This window comes from Peromyscus leucopus, chromosome 9, assembly GCF_004664715.2.
Source record: "Peromyscus leucopus breed LL Stock chromosome 9, UCI_PerLeu_2.1, whole genome shotgun sequence".
In the NCBI taxonomy this organism is placed as follows: domain Eukaryota; kingdom Metazoa; phylum Chordata; class Mammalia; order Rodentia; family Cricetidae; genus Peromyscus; species Peromyscus leucopus.
Window position 1 is genome coordinate 109,161,084 of NC_051070.1, and position 19,847 is coordinate 109,180,930.

The window sequence follows — 19,847 nt, forward strand, 5'->3', positions numbered from 1 at the left end:
CTTGTACTTGAGGAAGGTGATCTTTGTCTACATTCACCCTAACATGGCTTCTCAGTAATATTGAATAGCTCATAATGATGAATAGAGGGATTTTGAGGAAGGAATGAGACATTCTGGGGCAATGTTTGTAAAGTACAGCTCAGTTCTCAACATGGAAAGTACTATGGGGCTTCCAATCAAGCTAAGGGAACTCTGGCATTGGAAGGAGAAGGTGCTGAATGGCTTCCCATGTATTCTAAGATTGGGTCTTGGAAATAGAACCTGGGCTTCTGGTCAGTTCACGGAGAACCAATTAACAGGGTGGCAAAGGCTGTTCCCCATGACATCAGCAGTCCCTTCTCTGGACATTCTACTGTATCCTGGAGAGCTCATGGCATCCTCTGTGATGTCACCAGAGTTGCAGTGACACCAAGTGGCCTTAAGGCATTTCTTCAGTGCCTACAGGGTACACCATTAGATATGTTCTCCAGACTGAGGAGTCTCCTTAGGAGAGAGAATGTAGTACATCCAGAGACCAGAGAGAGGCGGAAAGAAGCTGGCATTCAGCCTCAGCGTACAACAGGATTAAGAAAATGGTTCTGTCGGAGGCAAAGTGAGTGCTGGGCAGGACATTGGGAGCTTCCTGGAGGAGGTGGCCTTGAGTTGGGTCTTCCAGTAATGGGACAGAGGAGCTGGAGTCTCTGAGAAGCAAATGGACTTCCCAGCTTATCATAATTTCTGAAAATCCAGAATTCCATAACATTAGTTTGTCCATACCCAAAGCCTATCTTTTACTTTTATTGGGGTTTGGGGGACAGGAAGAGACCAGCAGGAGGCAGAGGGACTAATGTGTCCCCAGCTGAGGCCAGGCATCACTGCACTTCAGCTTCAGGAGTTTCCTTTAGTTGCAGTGGCTGTCGACACTAGTCACATGGAGAGACAAGTGCTTCTGGCCAAGAGATCATGTCCTCAGGCTGTCCAGCAGACTCTTCTGACCACCTCTCCCTGACAGTGGTCCCTGAGGGTCCTGAATCAGCAGTTAAGGGCGGCAGGCAGTTCTCTAGTGTAGACAAACAACTGTCAGAGGCATGGGACCAGGGCAGAGACTGGCTCCCTTGTGCCAGTTTCCAGCTCTGGGCAGTCAGTGGGGTGACTTGGTGAGTCTTTTGACCATGCTGTGTTTCTGCATGACTTTTCAGTCCACAGTCATGAGCCTGGAGTGACCAGCAGAAGATCTGAGCTCCTAACAACATTTGAGTGCTTGTGCATTGTGCCATTTTTCTCCTGGCTTCTGAAACCACAGGCAGCCTTCAGGGCTCTGAACCATATTGCATCCTGTGACACTGTAAATAAGTCTGAAGAGGCGGTTTCTGTGTTCACCTGAAGAGTGTGCAGGGCCGCAGTGGAAACTCTTGACTGCTTACATAGGCACATCTCTGTAAAGTGATCTGAGAGCTGAGATCCACGGAGAGGGAATCTCAACTGGCTCAAAATATTTGGGTTGTCACTGGGTTCCAGAAACGATATTTCTGTTGGGCCTCAGGCTGGTCTGTCCATCCTCTATGCCTTGTCACTATGCAAGTTCACTTGTGTTCATCTCCCCTCAGAGACTGCAATGGAGCCATCATCCCACCCAACCCTCCGCACCAAGAAGGAGGTGAAGAAAGAAATAGAGAGGCTGACCACGGCGCTGCAGCTTGCGACAGCCCAAAGGAATCAGCTGCGAGATCGTCTGCTCTTCATCACGGAAGGGACCGTAGATAATAGGTATCCATTGTTTCCGACTCCATGGAACTGTTGGTAATGTCACCCTCATCATCTTCCTTTTAAGGTCTTGGGTTCTAGTAGGCTGTGCTTCCAGAGTGACTCTGCCCAACTTCATGTCCTAAATTCTTCTCAGAGGAGAGGCAGACCTGAAGCTTCAGAGGGAGTGAGAATGGGTTTGTGTTCTCCCAGTGAAAACCAGAGCTTGTGGTCTGAGTCCCACAAATCAGTGATTGAGGCAGTAGTGTGTGAGTTCCCAGCATGCATTTGGAAAGGACCTGACAAGTGGTGGCTTGTGTGAGATACTAGCTGCTGTGAGTTTGTGTTGAGTCTTTGAACTTATGTGGCTGGTGATTGTGTGCTGGAAACTCCTGGTAGCAGCTTGAGGGGCCTGGTCCCACATGGTCCATTCCAGTGAGTGACTGGAAGTCCTGGGGATCATTACTGTTTCTGTCTAGTCTTGTGCCCTGTACTCTTAGACAATACTTTTCTGTGTATTCTTTTTTAGCGTCTCTCTGTGTCTGTACATGACTCCTTTCTCTCTCTCTCTCTCTCTCTCTCTCTCTCTCTCTCTCTCTCTCTCTCTCTCTCTCTCTCCCTCTCTCCCCCCCTCTCTCTCTGTGTGTGTGTGTGTGTGTGTGTGTGTGCATACATGCATTTGCAGGTTTGTGTGTCCCTACAGACTCTGGAAGCCAGGGATCTGAGGTGGGGCCTGAGGATTTGCCTATATCAGTTTCCAGGTGATGCCAGTACTGAGGTCTGGGAGGCCTACTTTAAGCAACACCACTCTTGTCCAATGTGCTCAGCTTGGCGGCACCTAGGAATCCCTTAGGGAGTTTATATAGCCATCTCGTTATTGGGTCTCAATTCCAGAATTATATGCTCTGTCTAACTGTTCGGTAATAGTCACCGAGGACCTAGCATCACTGTTCTGAAATGGGAGCAATGGCCTCGCACTACCTGGTGTGCCAAGACCTGTGGCATAGGCTCCTGGTAACATAGAGAGCTAGACTGACCCTCCAGGCCTACTGAATGAGCTCACGCAGCCAGAGCAACCTGTATCTGAACACCCAGCCTCTGCTGACCTGGGGCCAGGATAACAAGTTTAAAAGCACCAGGAGGTACCAGTATATAGGAGCCCAAATGTGGCATCCACCGTGTGGTGGTAGACCAGGATACAACTTGAGTTCCCGTGATCTTTGAGGTCTGTGTTCATGGGGTTCTTTCCTCCTGTCTCTAGGCCCTACCACCAGCCAAATCCTTTCTATGAAAAACTGAGGATGGAGCATAAACGAGTCATGAAGGAACTGAACACCTTGCAGAATGAGAACACCGAGGCTTCAAAGAAGTTCAGTGAGCAGACCAAGGAGACACTCTTCTATCGGTATGTGCCCGTCTTGACATAGACCCCGTGAGTTGTGGAATAGCCATCTCTGAGTTTCTTTTTTTCTCTAGACTGGAGAGTGCCCAACTCTGGTTCTTGCCGTTCTGCTTCTTAGTAAGCAGCCTTAGCTCTTGGACTTGTGTCTCTTGGAGTCAGTTTGGCTAAGTGTGAAAGAGGCCGTTAGCCCTGGCCACCATTGTCCTGGAGTCTCAGGAGACTCTAGATAGACAAGGGATTTGCACCATGAGGGGGATGTCAGGCAGCCCTGGGTGTCTGGAGCTCAGGCGCTGGCTTTACAGGACTGGATGCTGTGGAGCCTGTAGATAGAATAAACTCCCCTTGGGTCTCCTGTCCTCCCTCAGAGGGTACTTGCCCACTGCTTGCTGATGTTACCCCATAACCTCGGAGATTAAGAATAATTGGGCGACTCCTCTTTCTACTGAAGGGAAGTAGATCCCTTTTGGTGTTGGGGTTTTCTGTGATAGATTGATTCTTTCTGCTTTCAGCTGTCCTCATTTTGGCCTTCTGAGTACAGCTATCACATCTGTATGGGACTCTAGGCTTTGTCTTCCTGGAAACCTGGCACCTTTTGGGCTGCTGGTTCCTGGAGGCTGGGGTGGCAGGAAGAGGCTGGCAGGGCCTTATTATGCCGTGTGTGTCTCCAGTGGTCTGCACAGCCGGCTCCTGATGGAACAGACTCAGCTGGAGAAGAAGGTGGGCATGCTGAGGCAGGAGAAAATGAAACTGCTGGAGGATTGGGTCCTGCTGAAGCACCATTCAAAGGAGTTGAGAGTGATCTGTGAGGACCAAGAGGAGAAAACCAGTGACCTCAAGACCCAGCAACGACAGGTAGGTGGGTAAGGCTAAGAGGCTGGCACCATTTGCCCATTTGACTGCCTGTCTGCCCATCCACCCACTCATCACCTTACTCATCCATGCTCCCATCCAGCCACTTATCTCATGCCATCCATTTCAGTGTCCATGCACAAGTACTTCTGGGAAGTCAGCCTCTTCTGAGAAACTGAATTATTGGCAAGCAATCCCCTGCTGCTCTGCTTGAAGCTGCAGTCCAGTGTAGGAGATGGGTCAATAACCTATAACACACCTACATGTCATTATTATAGGTAGGGTTCTGTGCCCAGAGCTTTGAGTGAGTGAGTTCTGCGTCCTGAGGCTCATTTGCTTGGCAAGGCTCATATGAGATCACAGGTGGGAAGTAGTTTGTAAGGAGATCTCTGTGCACATGCCAAGTGAGTGCTTCTCATTTCTTGGATTAGGGTGGCATGTGGCCTTCTCCTTTCTTCCTGCATCCCAATGTGTTCTCTTCAGTTTGCCCATCTCTTGGTTCCCAGGGACAGAAGCCTGAGTAGCAGGTTGTCAGCCCTGTTTTCTGTGAGTGGTGCTCACAGTTCTCCCATCCAGGAGAATATAGTCTGGGGTTCATTGAATGATCAGCTGGAGGCTTTTCACAAGATGATGGTGGAAGATGAGAGATTTGGGACTACAGGGGCAAAATTTTGTTAACCAGCTTTCTGTTGTCTGACCAAAAAAATCATGTTTCCCACAGCAGTATTAGTCCCCAAGAAGTGATGGCCAAGTGGTGAGACTCTTCTTAAAGGGCTGGTATGGTTAGTGTAAACTCAAGTGCCCATCTGCCATGATGTTTCTTTCTGCTCATTCCCTCTCTATCTTCTCTCTCATTCTGTGTGCGTGCGTGCGTGCGTGCGTGTGTGCATGTGTGCGTGTGTGTGTGTGTGTGTGTGTGTGTGTGTGTGTGTGTGGTGTGTAAACATATGGATTTTGTGGTGCCAATGTGTGCATTGACTAGAGGACACCACTGGGTTTCTTCCCAGTCTCTACATTGAATCAGGATTTCTTTCTTCCCTGGATGTTTACTGTTTTGCCTGCCTGGCTGACCAGCAAGCTATTGGGATCCTTTGTAACTGCTTGCTTATGTATGACTGGGTGTAACCCTCCACTAAGAACATAATCTTCTAATGAACAGGAGCTTCAAAGATTGGAGGAAAGAGTTCAGTTGCTGCTGAAGCAGAAGGATATGGTCACTCAGGAAAAGGACTTGGCCAAAAAGCTGCAGCATCACTTTGAAAGTTCCCAGATGAGGTAGGAGCCCAAGCTGGGAGGAGGAGGTAGAGCCAATTAGGTCCCCTGTACTTAGGATCTCTGTCCTTAATGGGCTTCTGCTCACATGCATGATTCCCAGCTACAACCAGGGAAAGAAGACCTCAGAGAAACATGCTGGTCCAGTCATCAGGAACTTCCATCCAGGAAACGTGTTTGGGACTCAGTGAGTCTGTAGAATTGGGTCTCCCTTCCTCCCTTCAGAACTCTCTCTGTTCTGAGGAGGATTTTCTTGAACTGATGTGCCTAACTCATCCTCCCAAGTGATGGGATTTAAAGGTGTGCACCACCACACCTGGTGAAAACACATTTTTATTTAGGAGCATCCCCTGTAGAGAAGAAATTCCCACCTTTGAACACTGCTCTCTGCAACATTTGCCAGTTCCCTATACAAAGTGTTCTCTGGATGGAATAGGTTAAGGTCTTTGCAGGATGAAGCCAGGCTGATGCCTCAGCTGCAGGGAAGATCAAAAACCTTTTCGGATGGTTCTCTAACAGACCCCAAAAGAGCTAGGATGCACATTCCCAGCTCTGGTCCTGAGGAAATCACAAGTTTCTGTTTGGTCCCAGAGCCCAGGCAGGGCCAGCGTTCTCAGGCACACATCTCAGGGAGTGCTGCTCCAGCATGACAGGCTCTCCCTTGCATGTTTCTCATGTTCAAATGCCTCCTGGGCTTGAGGACTGAGCTAGCCTCGTGGCCTTGTTCAGGTGTCCAGATGGCAAGGCTGTATTATGGCTATCAAAAAATGATGTGGTTGATCAGTAACTCATCAATAACAAGTTGTATTGTTTATATACTGTTGGCTATGGTATTAACATCCTGTTGCTATATGTTGCTACTTACAAAATGATGTCCCTGAACTGTAGAAGAATGTCCAAATCTTTCTAGTCAAAAGGACATCATACAGTGCTCAGTTTAAGTAATGACATGTGTTTAGGGATGAGAAAAGTTCTTGGCCCAGGTACCCTGTGACCCTTATTCCTTGGAGGTTCAAACAATGACATTGATAAAAAGATCAATGTTGACTGTCCAGCACAGCTGAGGTGGTGGGAGGTAGTAGCTAGACAGTTGACATGGCAGGTCCCCTCCTGACCTGTGTCTTAACTGCTTTCCTCTCCCAGGTTCAGAAAGCTCCAGCTGGAACAGGCCACAGCCCAGGGTGAGAGCCCCTTACAGGGGGAGGCTCTACAGCAAGAGCCACCTGCTGAGACCCATTCCCAGCAACCGCTGAAATCTGGGGATGAAGTTTCTTCTTCAGATTTGGTTTCCACTGTGGAATAGGCCTTGACTGTGCCTAGCCAGTGACCCCACCATGGCTACTTCTGGGTCTCGACTCTCTTTCCTTCTTGACAACACCTTTTGTGAGAACTGAGGAAGACAAAGGAAGCCACAGACAACTAGAGAGCATGGCATTCACCACCCTTGGATCTAGGCCTCCTCAGAAAATGACACCTCTTTGTAGCTGTGAACTCAGAAGGAGGAAAATCCCTTACCCTTGGGGAGAACATGGCATAGAAAGCCCCAAAGAGGAATGGCTATACTCCTCTTGAAAATGCTGTTATAATTGGTGACTGTCTTCCTAGCATGTCTTCAAGGCCAGCCACAGGTTGTAGATCTGTGCTATTCAATCTGCAGTGACAGAATGCTGCTTATCTTAATTTTTCTTTGATTTTTGGTTTAGGATTTGGGGTTTTTTTGTTGCTTCGGTTTGGGTTTTATTAATTTGATGTTATTTGTTCTTGTTATTTTTCATAATTTGCTAAGGCTATTTACTGTTTATATTGACTGCCCTTTTAGAGCCCCTTTTGAGAAAAAATGTAATTTTTTGAATAAAAAAAAGCCATTTTCAACTCTTCACACTTAACCTGGACTTATTTAGTCAGGTGTGCTGTTACAGACCTATAACTCCATAATTCACAGACACAATCAGATCTCTGCAATCTCCAGGCATCATGAGCTACATAGTAATAACCCAGCCAGCCAGGGTGACACAGGGGATTGGTGCCTTGCTTGTGGATAGTGTGACTTACTCAATACATACACACTTTATGATGGAATTTGTATCCATACTGTATCCATGCAGTCATGTATTTAGCTACCCCTAAGTTATGGCACTCTATAGACACAGTTTCATGAATTGGTCATAAGGACCAAAATATTGAGAAACACACCTTTATTGCTTTATAGATTCTCAGGCAATAAAAACATTCATTATGGGAAGTATAAAAGATATCAGGAAACCCAGAGTTATCTGTCTCTTTTTTTCTTGCAATAGAGCATCAGTGATAACCACACAACAGAGATAAGGACCTTCCAAGTCACTTTGGGAAATAGCTTTTTAGAGAGGCTGCGGCCCTTGATCTTACATTTGCCCCTCATGCATGCAGTTCCCATAGAGGCCAGAAGAGGGAGCTGGATCCCCTGTCCCAGATGGTGGTTAGGGGCCATGAGAGAGCAGTAATGCTCTTAACCTACAAGCCATCTCTCCAGCTCTGCTCTTGACTTTTGACCTCCCAGCCATGTGTGCTGTATTAATTAGACTAGATGACCCCTACCACACAGAGATGTTTCTGAAGATGTCTAGGGACAGGTACATGAGGTAAGCATGCTTATTGTATTAGGCTGCCAGGCTTCTATGCAGGGCTCTGGTGTCCCTGTTGATCTCTGTGGGTTCAGGATTGTACCCCAGCATCACTTACTGTCAGGGTTGGAGCAGGTCTGTCACCTCTCATCTAGGATGACAAGGTACATTAGGCACAGCTGATGAAAGGGAGAACTGAGATGACCCTCCTTGGGCCTGGATGTGGGGTAAGGAATCCTTGGTAGCAAGAAAGATCTCCAGCTAAGCAGTGTTGGGAGGAAGCTCCAGAGCAGGCATGGTGCATGGAGCCCGCAGCAGAGGACACGGGCTTCTGGTGGAGAGCATGCCTGTGCAAGCCTGGGACATGACAGGGACAGTTGAACTTGCCCTTGGCCATGGCATGTCTCAGAGCATATTGAGGAAGGGTTTCTTCCAGGCGACTGTTTTATAATTGTAGAGCTCCTGGGAGTAGAATCAACTTCTGAGAGTGGAGATGAGTCTGAGAGTTCAAGTGTGGAGGAAGTCATCCTGTGGGTCCCCAGACAGGTGCTGACCAACCCTAGCTTTTACAGGCTGAGCAGCCAGAAAAATGTGGTAGAGACTTTGGTTACTCTCTGCCATAGGTCACCTTCCCTTTCTGAGCTGACCCTGACACAGAAAGGGCCATCTATAAACACACTGAAAACAAGGCCAGCCTTGGTTTAGGCCACACTACCAAGTTACTACTATATTGAGTTTGTCTCCCTGTCCATCTTCTCAGTATCTGGAAGGAACCTGGGGCCAGCTAGGCATTACTCAACTCTGGGTACTTAACATAGTGTCTGACTGGTTTGGTAAATGCTACCATATGGTAGATTAATGTGGCTTCTTCTATTACCATTTGTGTAGGTAGATACTAGTTCTTATTACCTTTTCCCAGGTAAACTGACCTTAGTGCCCCCCTCCTTCACTCTCCCAGATATCTAAATATCCAAGTTAGAATGCGTGTTTATTTGTTTTGTTTTTCATTTTCCCCGAAACAAGCTTTCTCTGTGTAACAGTCCTGGCTATCCTGGATGGAACTCTCTCTGTAGACCAGGCTGGCCTGGAACTCAGAGGCCACCCCTGAAGAACGGCGAAGTGGAGAGGGAAGAGCTTCAACAAGCAACATGCTCTGGTCCCCCCCTTCAGGCCCATCTTCCATCTAGAGGAATGTTCCACAACCATGCCAGGTGAGGCAGTGAGGGCCTCTGTGAGGTGATCTTCTTGAGAACGGGCCTTTTCCATCATGGGCTGGTCATATATCTGACAGCTATGACTTCTGTGATATCCCAAACACACTGAGATGCTTGGCCACTTTCTAGAATTGGTATTCCTCTCTTATCTTTGAAGTCCTACCATGGGTTGATGTTACCATGGCAACCCAGAGGGGTACTGCACTTATTGGTACAATTGTTTCCAAGTCTGGGACATACCATCCACAGACACAGTGGGGTACACAGTCTAATCTCAGACCCATGAAGAAGCCAGATTCCAAAGAACCATGGCCATCTTTCCTGTCTCTAATTCCCTTCACACTTCTGCTGTTCTCTGAAGCAGACACTGAGTGATTATAGGAATGCCAACAAGTAAAGCAAATGAAGCCATAGTTTGGACTCAGAAAGGTTGCATCGGCATCCAGGTCTGATGGGTGATGGGAGCTGGCCAGGAGGAGGTGCTGGAAAGAGATGCTCTGAAGGGGAAGCATTAGCCTGTGCAAAGGCAGACTTCTGTCCCCAAGAAAAGCTTCGCTCGGCCTTAAGCTTCCTCCTAGCCTCGTTTCTCTGGCCCATTCGTTAATATCATACAGCCCAGACTGGGATCGATTTAATTCTGTGTCCAGTGCAGGCCTGACAACAAGCCAGAATTACTAATGCAATGAATAAAATCCATATAATAAACACCAGATCCTGCTACGTCCTTCAACATTAGCATGTCTCAGTGGACTCAATTTCCCTGTCTATGAACCGGGGATCATTATGGAATGGCTGTGGGCAAGAGTTCCCAAATCGAGATGGGGAACTTTTTTCTTTTCTTTTGGTTTGTAACCCACCCCTTCCCTTTACAGGATAAAAGCCAGAAGTACAGTGGAAACCAGCAACCTTCGGGTTCCCGGTGATGGCATTTATCCACTTTGCATTATCTCTTCCTTCTCTTGGTCTGTATACCTGTCTGCATATCGTTGTTACTGACTCACTTGAAAGGAAACCTCAGCAGAACACTTGATATCACTTTTGAAATCGAGGCCACATTAAGACAAGGACATGGGGCTGGAGAGATGGCTCAGAGCTTGAGTCTTTGCTGCTATTACAGAGGACTGGAGGAGTTCAGTTTCCAGCCCCAATACAGTGGCTCGTAACTGGCTGTAATCCCCAGCCCAATGGTTCTAGCACCCTCTTCTGGCCTCTGTAGGCAATAGGCGCCCATGTGGTACACATACATACATGTAGGCTAAATACACATACACATAAAATAAAAATACCAAATATTTTTAAATGTCATTAAAAATAAAATAAAAACAAGGACAGTCCCCTATATACCACAATAACTACTATCACATTGAATATAACCTATTACCAGGTGTGAAGGCACATTTTGCCTTTAACTCCAGCAATGGGGAGGCAGAGGCCTAGAGATTTCTGTGAGCTCCAAGCCAGTCATAGCCACATAGTGAAACTCACCCTCCAAAAGGGGGCTGGGGGGCAGAGGGAGAAAAGAAAACAAAGAAAGCTGTGAGCATGGTCCTGCATGCCTTTAATCCCAGCACTTGGGAGGCAGAGGCAGGCAGATCCAGCCTGGTCTAGGTAGTGAGTTCCAAGCCAGCCAGAGCTACAAAGTGAGACCCTGTCTGAAACAAACAAAAACTTAAAGTTATTCAACCTTTAGAACAATCTGAACCCATACCCAGTTTGAAGCAGATGCAGACACTAGATAGTGACACCTACTATCGGGAAGGGTAATAACAAGGGCAACCACTAGCCAGCCACAGGAGGCAGATGCAACAGCGAGCTGGGACTGGGGACGGGGTCAGGGGAGGGAGAGTGGCCAGTGAGCTGAGACTCCAGATAACCAGTGCTGTGTGCACACAGTGCCCTGTGACCATCTGTCTGCAGCTATGGCTTGAACACCAAATTCCGATTCATAACCTCCTCACATCCTTTTGTTGATGTTTAGTGGTTGGTTACTGTTGATGGCGTTTTGTTGTTGTTGTTTGAGATGGAGTCTCTGCTATCCACAGCCGGGAATGACCTTGCCTCTTGCCTCTACCTCCCACTGCTGGAGTAACAGATGTGCACCACCCACCAGTCTGCAAACAGGCCAGCCCTCTACCAACCGAGTAAATCTCCAGCCCCAATAGCCTTGTTTGTGACAAGGTTTCGGGAAGCATAGGCTGACATCAAACTTGGTATGTATTAAAGGATGACCTTGTCTCCCACCTGCTAAGTGCTGGAACCACGGGTCTGAGACCCCTCTCCCGCCCTTTCACGCCTATTTCCCTATCCATTATTCAAAGTTTTCACGCTGCATTTTGGCTGTTTTGTCTCTTACTGTTAGAGAGCCCTACAGGGGGAAATGGGTAACGGAGTCTGAATCTGAGAACTACACGCCCTCCTCCTCCGGAATGGTGTAGTGTAAATGATCTCCGCTCTGACTAGCCTTGAGAAACCAGACCTCTAGAGCATGAGCAGTCCCGGGGAAGTTGGTAGCCGGAAGTTCTCGCCCCGCGGTGCCGCACGGCCCCGCCCCCTCGCAACGGGCCCAGCGTCCCTCCCTAGAGACAGGAAGGGTCCGACAACTTTGCTGCTTAGGGAAGCCGGTAGGTCCGTGAGGCGGCGGGATGATTGGGTCGGGGGAAATTCAGAGGCGCACAAGTGAGTGGACACCGAGGAGGCACCCTTGCCTGCTTAAGATCACCATTCCCTCCCAAGTGTGTGGGTCACCTCACCTCTGCGGGGTCGGGGCTTGGGGAGCAGGGTATAGGGGAAGGCACCTTAAGCAGACTTGCTGTTAAGTCCTGTACTTAGCACACCGTTTGGGGTGCGGACCCTACCCCTATGCAGGGAGTGTGACTCGATGCCCTCCTCCCTAGAGCAGGCTCCCTGCAAGGAAGGAAACTCACCAGACCCCATTCTCTCTCCTTATCTGACCACAGAGTTGTTACAGAAATCGACTCTGTAGCTTCCTTTACAAACCCCAATCAGTTTTTCGTTGCTTCACACTATAATTCAACAAGTGCGTTCTGGGGACCTACTGCGTGCCAAGTCAGTGACTGTCCCATGGTAGGCACCCAGTTTCCAGAGATCAATGTTTCTTAAAAATCCCTGTTGAACTGGCAGGGGAGAGCAAAGTACCATATAATTTCTGGCTATGGCCAATGGTGCAGGAAGCCGTGGGCACAGAGCTCGTTTTCCTCAGCTGAATACATCAGAAGGATGAAGGAAGTCCCTAGCCTGTGAGAAAGATGACCACGTGCCACACTGTTTGCCCAGTAGTCTCAGCGGAGGCAGAGACTTCCCAGATCCTTTCAAGCTCCCGTCCTTTGTGAAATGAGAGCTTACACACTACCCTGGGATGTTCACAGCGGTACAGTGCAGGGTTCTTTCTGAGTCAGGGCTTGGGTGACTGGAAGCCCTCCTCCTCAGGTCCTCCTTGGGCTGGATTTTGCACACGTCTCAGGGCTTCTCCGTGCACCTCTTTGGACTTGAGTTTCCGTGTTTGTAACTGTTGGTAGTACTCACAGTGCCTGTTATAAGAACCACACACCTCCTCCCAGGTCAGCCCCCACCTCCGTTTATCTGTATGCATTCAGCCGGGTGGCTGAGTGGGTGGGTGCCTCATGCTTGCTGTGAAACATTGGCCAGGTCAGGCAACCTTCTGAGGGTCCATTTTCTCATCTCTGAAAAAAGTGAGAATAGTCTCAATTTCTATGTAAGTTTAAATGGGATTAGGTATGTAATGAGTTTGCGGCCCTAGCGACAATCACCATGCCCAGTTCTGGGCCTGCCAGGACCAAACCTGCCACCTCACTGCCTTGTTTCCGCACACAAAAAGGGGAGGGAAAGGAGTCCCCAGGGTGACCAGCAGCAGAGGCCTTGCTGTGAGCCACATGCTCTCTCTTGCTAGCCACATTCATTCCCAGGGAGACACTGCTGTGACCCATGGAGCTATGGTAAGAAGGCAGAAGTTTGTCTGTCTCTTCCTGCACACACTGGCATGGTAAAGGCTCCCCAGGTTGGGGCAGGACTGGAAAGGATGGGTTGTGATGGGCTGGGAAGTAGAGTGAAATGGGGCTCTGAGTCTACAGCCTGCCTCCTGTCGTTTTTCCTCGGCTGTGCCTTGATGAACTCCCCGCACTGTTAACAATGCATTCGCCTGCTGCAACCTCCTCAGAGCAAAAACAGCGTGTGGAACAGGGGACAAGAAATCCACTCACCCAGACGCCTTTGCTCCAGGCACACTGCGATTTCCTAGACAGTCATATGTGTGCTCATCCCTAGCAAAGCAGGCCAGACATACTGAATATTTTGGCTGGAAACACCAAGACCAGAATGCTTTCCTGTGGAGATGGGACCCTGGCCTCTCCAAGCCCAGCTGCCTGTTTGATGATTTTTGTTCAAAGATGATGTCTGTGCATTTGCAGAATGAGGAAGCTGAGCCCCAGGGAGTCTTTTTGTCTGCTGTGTTGTCCTGAAAAGGGCAGAGAGTGTCACTCAGGTAGACCAGTCTTGGTGTTATCTTTAGTATCTGCCCCACAAGGCAGTTGGCCACCAGGAGCAGGTTCAGGTAGTTTCTCATAGGGAGGCCTGTCAGATCTGCCTACTTAGAGGGTGGTGAGCCTTCACTCTGGGTACCTGGGGCTTCTACCAGAGGCCTGCCTGCCTTTGTCCTTCAAACGGCCTTCCAACTCTCCGTCTTCTGCTTAAGAAAGTGCTCAGCTGCTGCTGTTGGCTTCTGAGCTGCTGGGCAACTTTGGTCCATAGAGGCCCACCCCACTCCTCACGGTACCGTAGATGAGACCGCCTGCCACAGTGTGTAAGGAGATGCCAGCAAGTAAAGACATTTGTCACCAAAACTGATGAGCTGAATTCAATCCCCAGAACCTACATGGTGGAAGGACAGAAAGAACTCCTGAAAGTTGTCCTCTGACCTCCACACAGGCTGTAGCACATGCACAACACACACACACACACACACACACACACACACACACGATAAATGTACAAAAATGTGGAAACGCCTTGAGGAATATAGATGAATTAAGCCTCTGGCCTCTACACATGCACACACAGGCAAGCACACCCAGACACATGTGCACATCCATTCATGCAAAACACACATGTGATATTTTTTCATTCAACTTTTTTGAGGTGATTGTAGACTTTCTTTTATTTCTGTACCACCCTTATATGAAAACCTCTTCTTCACCCACACATTTATCTAACTTACTGTAACATTCTCCTGCTTAAGGATTTCCCCTGGTGATAATGGTTTTGGTTTTTGTTTGTTTGTTTTTGTTTTTGTTTGTTTGTATGTTGTTGGGTTGTTTGTTGTTGTTGTTGTTTGTTTGTTTTTTGGTTTTCCGAGACAGGGTTTCTCTGTGTAGCTTTGTGCCTTTCCTGGGACTCACTTTGTAGCCCAGGCTGGCCTTGAACTCACAGAGATCCGCCTGCCTCTGCCTCCCGAGTGCTGGGATTAAAGGCGTGCGCGGCCACTGCCTGGCTGGTGATAGTGTTTTGAGGTAGCTAAAAGGCAGCTGTGGTATGAGAAGGGCTTGCTAACAATCGCCTTGTCCTCAAGGTGGTGGATGTGCCCATAGCCTGGAGACTCCCTGCTACTCCTTTTGTGAAGACAGAAAGGTGACATTCCTTGAGCTGATCTGACACTCTGAGTCAGGGTGAGTGAATATGCCACTTTGTGGCTTCTAGGAGGATCTGTGGGCCCATGGATGGTCAAATTTTTCATCCTATTGGCAAGAACATTGCATCCTCTGACTCCTAGGATGTGGGGAAATGGATTGGGCAGGCATAGGTGTGAGTGGGGTATGGCAGCCTTGTGACCATGTGGAGGAGGAGAAGGCCAGTCCAGCAGGCCTAAGCTAGGGCACTGGAACTACTTCTGACGGTATGAAAGCCTTTGGGGGAAAATTCAGTGAGTGAATGGGCCCTGGGTCTCCCCCTTCCATCCCCTGTAACAGGGAAGCCAGGCCTTGCTGTCCAAAAGAAGAGAGAGAGAGGGAAGGTCAGGAGGCACTGAGCTGGAGGTATCTACAGGTTCCTTCCCTCAAGGAATCCTTGATTCTCAAGGAAGGCCATTGTCATCTGTGGGACTCCTGGCATTGTCCTCTTCCGTCACCCATGGATAGTAGACTTAGACTTGATGTAGAGAGCCAATCTGTCCAACCATGAATTATAGTTACCTGGGCTGAGGCAGAAGTTGTCAAAGTGTGAGTGATGCTGTATCTTTTCATAGGAGGTCTGGCTGGGGCAACTCTCTGAAGAGCAACATGGAAGACCGTGGTAGGAGAGGATCAGGAAAGAGCTCTCAGGGCTCATATTGCTGCCCAGTGCCGGTTCCTGCAAGCGAAGACAGTGGCCTGGAGAAGATCCTCAAAGAATCCACTTCTCGTATAGAAAAAAAGGCTCCAACTCCTGACCCCAAGCCCCCGCCTTTACCCCTCTCAGACCTAGGGCAGCCCCGGAAGTCACCTCTGACAGGTGCTGAGAAGAAGTACCCCCTAATGAAGCAGCGTGGGTTCTACTCTGACATCCTCAGCCCTGGGACCTTAGACTACCTTGGGGTGAGTATGACAGCTGTCCCTTGCCAGCCTTGATCCTTCCATGTGGGTTCCATTCACCCATCTTTTTGTCCTGCTCAATGTCAATTCATTGGTTCACTTAGCTACTCGACTGTATCTATCCATCTGTCTATCCACCCATCCATCTGCCCACCCACCTAGATATCCCATTTGTCAGTCCATTCTTTTCCAGTTCATTGCTAAGCCCTTCCTATGTTCCAGAACCAGGGCTGAGCACTGGAGACTAGCAAAGGTAAGACATTCACATCCCTGATGTGATGGCCTTCAGAGTCCCCCAGTACCAGTTCTGGTTAAGAAGGGTGTGTGGATGAGACAGCATTCTGCTGAAATCTTAAAGTTAGGAAGCCTTAGGAAGATTTTAGGCAGGGGAAGGATTGGAGAAGGAAATACACCTAGAGACAACTCCTGACTTTACAGTTTCTGCCTCATGGCTTGGCCCTTGGACATAACTGGAGTGTTCTCTAGAAGGAAGAAAACTATGTTGGACTCAAATAAGGCAGCCAAGGGTGTCCCAGGTGGCCTCAGTCTGTCATCTACCATGGTCTTTGAACAATGTGTATAAGCTCAACCCTACACTCCTGGGGTGCTCTCTGGGGGAAGTTGGGAAACATCCAGCCTTGGAGTCACCCCTGGGTCCTGACTGTGGGGTGTTTGTACACATTCAAGGTTTTGGGTTTTGTTTCAGAATGTGTGCTGTGGCCCCTACATGTCCCAGAATTTGATTCGTAAAGCTGACCTCGACAAGTTCACCCCAAAAGGTCAGTGCCAGGAGGATTGGGCACAGAGTGCTAATGGACATTCAGACTACCTCAGACCTTAGGGAAATGGCCTCTTCCTGGCAGAAAGCCTTAGTTTCCTCAAGGGTGAAATGATAGTAGTGAATTATGAGCTTTGCAAGGGCCCAGTTCACAGGAGTGTGTTGTCCTGACTCTCAGCAGAGCTGAGTAAGGGCTTGACTCTGGCCTTGGGCTCCCGGGGACCACAAGTCTCTCTACTGAACTAGGCTCAGTAGGATGTGAGTTTTCTTCATCCCCAGAATATGGGCTGTAGGGAAGGCAAGGTCGTGTTTGAGCTGTACCTGGAACAGAGCCTGGTATAGGTAGATGCCTAAAAGATCTTTCCTAAAGGCCAGCGAACTGTCCACGGGTTTCATGGTAAGTCTTGGAACATGCCTGAGAAGGCCAAAGAAGATAGCCTTAGCAGAGTCCAGGTTATAAGAAGGAATTTGACCTCACTGTTTTCCTCCTCCAACAGACAGTGTATCCCTTCCATCAGACCCAGATGCCCCACGGTCCCAGGTCTATTCCAAGAAAGGCCTTGCTCCTTCCTAACTCTGTTCAAAATAGTTCTGTCAGGCCCCAAGTCTGTGAACCCCTTAAAATGGCCCAGGAAACATCACAACCATGGTCATATGTATGCTTGTACAAGGGTCTAGCTTGTTCTCAGCAGGCTCACAAAGCACTTAGGGTTGAAGAAATGGCAATGAACCACAGGTCTCAGCCTGTGGGGGATGTGAATGATGCTCCTACCATCCATGACAAGGGTAGACCATGGGGAAGGCCAGGGGCTCAGCAGCCTATCCTCAGAAGGAGGACCATCCCAACAGGCCCAGGGGAGTGCCAGGCAGAGGCCTTGGCAGGCACTGATGGAAGTCTATTCAGCTACCCAAGGCCTCTGCAAAATCTCAGATACTAGCCCAGGCTTCTGTGGGACTCCAAAGGATACCCCTAAAATTAGCTCATGCATATAACTGCTTTTTTACTCCAGAGAGGAGGTGAGGTCCCAGGATGGGATCATCAGGGTCGCATAGAACAGAGGGGAGAGGAGTAGCCCATGGCATTCTACAGCATATTCCCACATCCCCCTTCTTTACCTGTGTGGTATTCATTCATCTGGTACATTTCCCTGAGCATCTTGTGTCTCAGGATACCCCTGTCCTGGCCAGCTGAGATGGTAGGTCAACCTATCTACGACTCTCTTCCCACTGTCTCCCTCTCCCAGAATTAGAATGGACGCCTCTGTCTGCCATTGTCTAAATAGGTCCAGCAACCATGTGATGCCATAAGGGTCCCATGGAGGGCACTCCTACAGTATCCAGAATGCCTCATTCCTGGAGACAAGCCCAAAGAACGTGTGGGACTCTAACATGTAACACACCGCGGGTGTCTGGGATTGAGTAGCAGGAAGGAACCCCACTTTATCTTCCTGTCCAGCTGTGACCTCCACTTGTCTTGCAGCTTGAGCATTGGTCCCCAATATTAAAATAGTTGGTAGCTTGAGAGAGAATGGGCAATGCTGGCCTTGGACTGGCATAACAGGCCATAGTTTCTCATTTCTCCTGACTCTGCCAAGCCACAGGCAAACCTAAGCATCCCACACCCCAGGACATGTCTACCTGGTTCCTATCTGAGGAGGTGCCTTATGGGATGGCTCATAATAGAGCTGTTGGCCCTAGCCTGAACCCTCAGCTGCTGATGTTTCCTCTACCCATAGTTGGATCATTCAAGATTCCTGAGGACTTTCAGGAGTGCGTGGATCAGCAGTGCATTGGCGCGACCACGCGGCTGCTCACGCAGACTGACTTCCCGGTACAGGCCTATGAGCCCAAGGTGCAGGTCCCATTCTACGTCCTGCCCAACCAGTGCCCTCGTAAGACCGAGATTGAGAGGTACGCCTGGAGGGCCGGAGAGGGAAGCCTGTCCCAGGGAGGCAGCGTCTGCTGGGCTCGAGGGTTGGGGGGCTGCAGACCATGCGGTGACAAGCCCCACAGCAAAGCGTGTGTCAATGTGCGAGCAACTTTTTTTTTTTTTAACAGGAACCAATGGCTTTCCTTGCTGTAGGATGTGGGAGGGCAGCCATTAAGTCGATGAAGTGGGGCTGCCAGGGCAGGGTAGAAGCGGCAGTTGGGGCCCTGGGTCTTTACTGACATCCCTCAAGCTACTCCATAAGCTGTCCATCCCTTGACTCTGGCTAGGAGGAAACAACAGTACCTGCGCCTGGACATTGAGCAGCTGTTGGCCAGTGAGGGCATCGACTCCAACAAGCTCATGCCCAGGCACCCAGACCTGCAGCACCCACAAACTATCGAACAGGGCCACGACCCACTCTTCCCCATATATCTCCCATTGAAGGTGAGTCCCACTGCCATGACTGCTGACAGAGGGTGGTCCTGAACCCCAGGCGAAGCTCAAGGAGTCACATAGCCAAGGGGACTCCCACTCCAGGCATAGGCGCTCATTTGTCACACAATGGAATAATCAGAACTCACCCTAGGTGTTTGTAGACGCTGTGTTGAAGCAGGAGTGACCCCCAAACCAATAAGTCGTCAGTTCCCTACTTCTTCCCCGGAATCCTAGACAGCCCAGTGTACCTGCTCCGTACTCCAACCCTGGCCACAGCCATCTGTAAACAGCCAGGCTGAAATTGGGAGTCCTGGCCCCCTGACTAGAGACCCCCTGATGATGGGAGCTTATGAAATGAGGAGAGTGGGGATGTAGGAGGGAGGAGAAAGAGGGAGCACAGCCAGCCCCCCCCCCGGCCCCCGCTCTTGATGTCCCCTCCTCCTTCCCTTCCACTGTGGCCCCCATGGGAAGCAGAGCTGAATCCAGATGAGTGTCACTCTACTAAGGTTGCCGCTGAAAGCACCAAGTCTCTGTTGTTCTGATCAGCATGGACGTCTCAGGAAATCTCTGAGTTACTGTCACCTTGGTCCTGAGCTCAGTGTTTTCCCATGGTAGTCAAGAGGGCCCACATCCTCCTCTGAGACCCTGGACACCCTCACTCTGAGCCTTGGCAGGCTTGGCTAGACTTAGATCCAGGGCAGCCCCCCTGGTTCAAACACTGTGGGTCAGTGGAAGCAGCAGGGATCGTACGGATCAGTCTGGTCCAGCCCATGGCTAAGGAGGCGGCAGGGGCCTCTGGCATGCTCAGTTTTGCTTGGCCACTAGAGGAACCGTTTCACTGGACAATTGCCTGCTTTCTCCAAGGTGTTTGATAATGAAGAGTTTGATTGCCGGACTCCCACAGAGTGGATCAACATGGGCTTGGAGCCAGGGTCCCAAAACAGGAAGCCTGTCCCTGGAAAAGCCCTTCTTCCCACCGATGACGTCCTGGGCCATGGTGAGCAGGACCGCTCCGGGGTTGGGAACTGTCTCGTCCCAGCAAC

General features: G+C 49.5%; 2 protein-coding genes across 2 annotated transcripts in view; both read left to right on the forward strand.

Moving 5' to 3' along the window:
- Window positions 1-439: 439 nt before the first annotated feature.
- Window positions 440-7,122, forward strand: LOC119088600 (disks large homolog 5-like). The gene is made up of 6 exons (XM_037208832.1): window positions 440-592; window positions 1,587-1,746; window positions 2,984-3,127; window positions 3,793-3,976; window positions 5,133-5,248; window positions 6,389-7,122. Exons 1-6 carry the CDS (start codon window positions 460-462, stop codon window positions 6,546-6,548), a joined length of 897 nt encoding a protein of 298 aa, XP_037064727.1. The 5' UTR covers window positions 440-459; the 3' UTR covers window positions 6,549-7,122.
- A 4,491-nt stretch (window positions 7,123-11,613) lies between these two features.
- The window catches only part of Dnah1 (dynein axonemal heavy chain 1), a 62,855-nt gene continuing 54,621 nt past the window's right edge, over window positions 11,614-19,847 (forward strand). Inside the window, exons 1-7 of the mRNA XM_028891217.2 lie at window positions 11,614-11,683; window positions 14,665-14,761; window positions 15,337-15,664; window positions 16,368-16,440; window positions 18,176-18,350; window positions 18,657-18,813; window positions 19,669-19,801. Of these exons, the coding sequence (XP_028747050.1) occupies window positions 15,371-15,664; window positions 16,368-16,440; window positions 18,176-18,350; window positions 18,657-18,813; window positions 19,669-19,801 (832 nt within the window). The 5' untranslated portion in view covers window positions 11,614-11,683; window positions 14,665-14,761; window positions 15,337-15,370. The remainder of the gene's footprint in view (window positions 11,684-14,664; window positions 14,762-15,336; window positions 15,665-16,367; window positions 16,441-18,175; window positions 18,351-18,656; window positions 18,814-19,668; window positions 19,802-19,847) is intronic.

Bases quoted from the DNA above. Each gene is read 5' to 3' on its own strand.
- LOC119088600 (XM_037208832.1), top strand. From the start codon at position 460: ATGTTCTCCAGACTGAGGAGTCTCCTTAGGAGAGAGAATGTAGTACAT. The intron at 3,128-3,792 runs GTATGTGCCCGT...GTGTGTCTCCAG, and splicing joins AAGGAGACACTCTTCTATCG to TGGTCTGCACAGCCGGCTCC. The intron at 5,249-6,388 runs GTAGGAGCCCAA...TTCCTCTCCCAG, and splicing joins TTTGAAAGTTCCCAGATGAG to GTTCAGAAAGCTCCAGCTGG.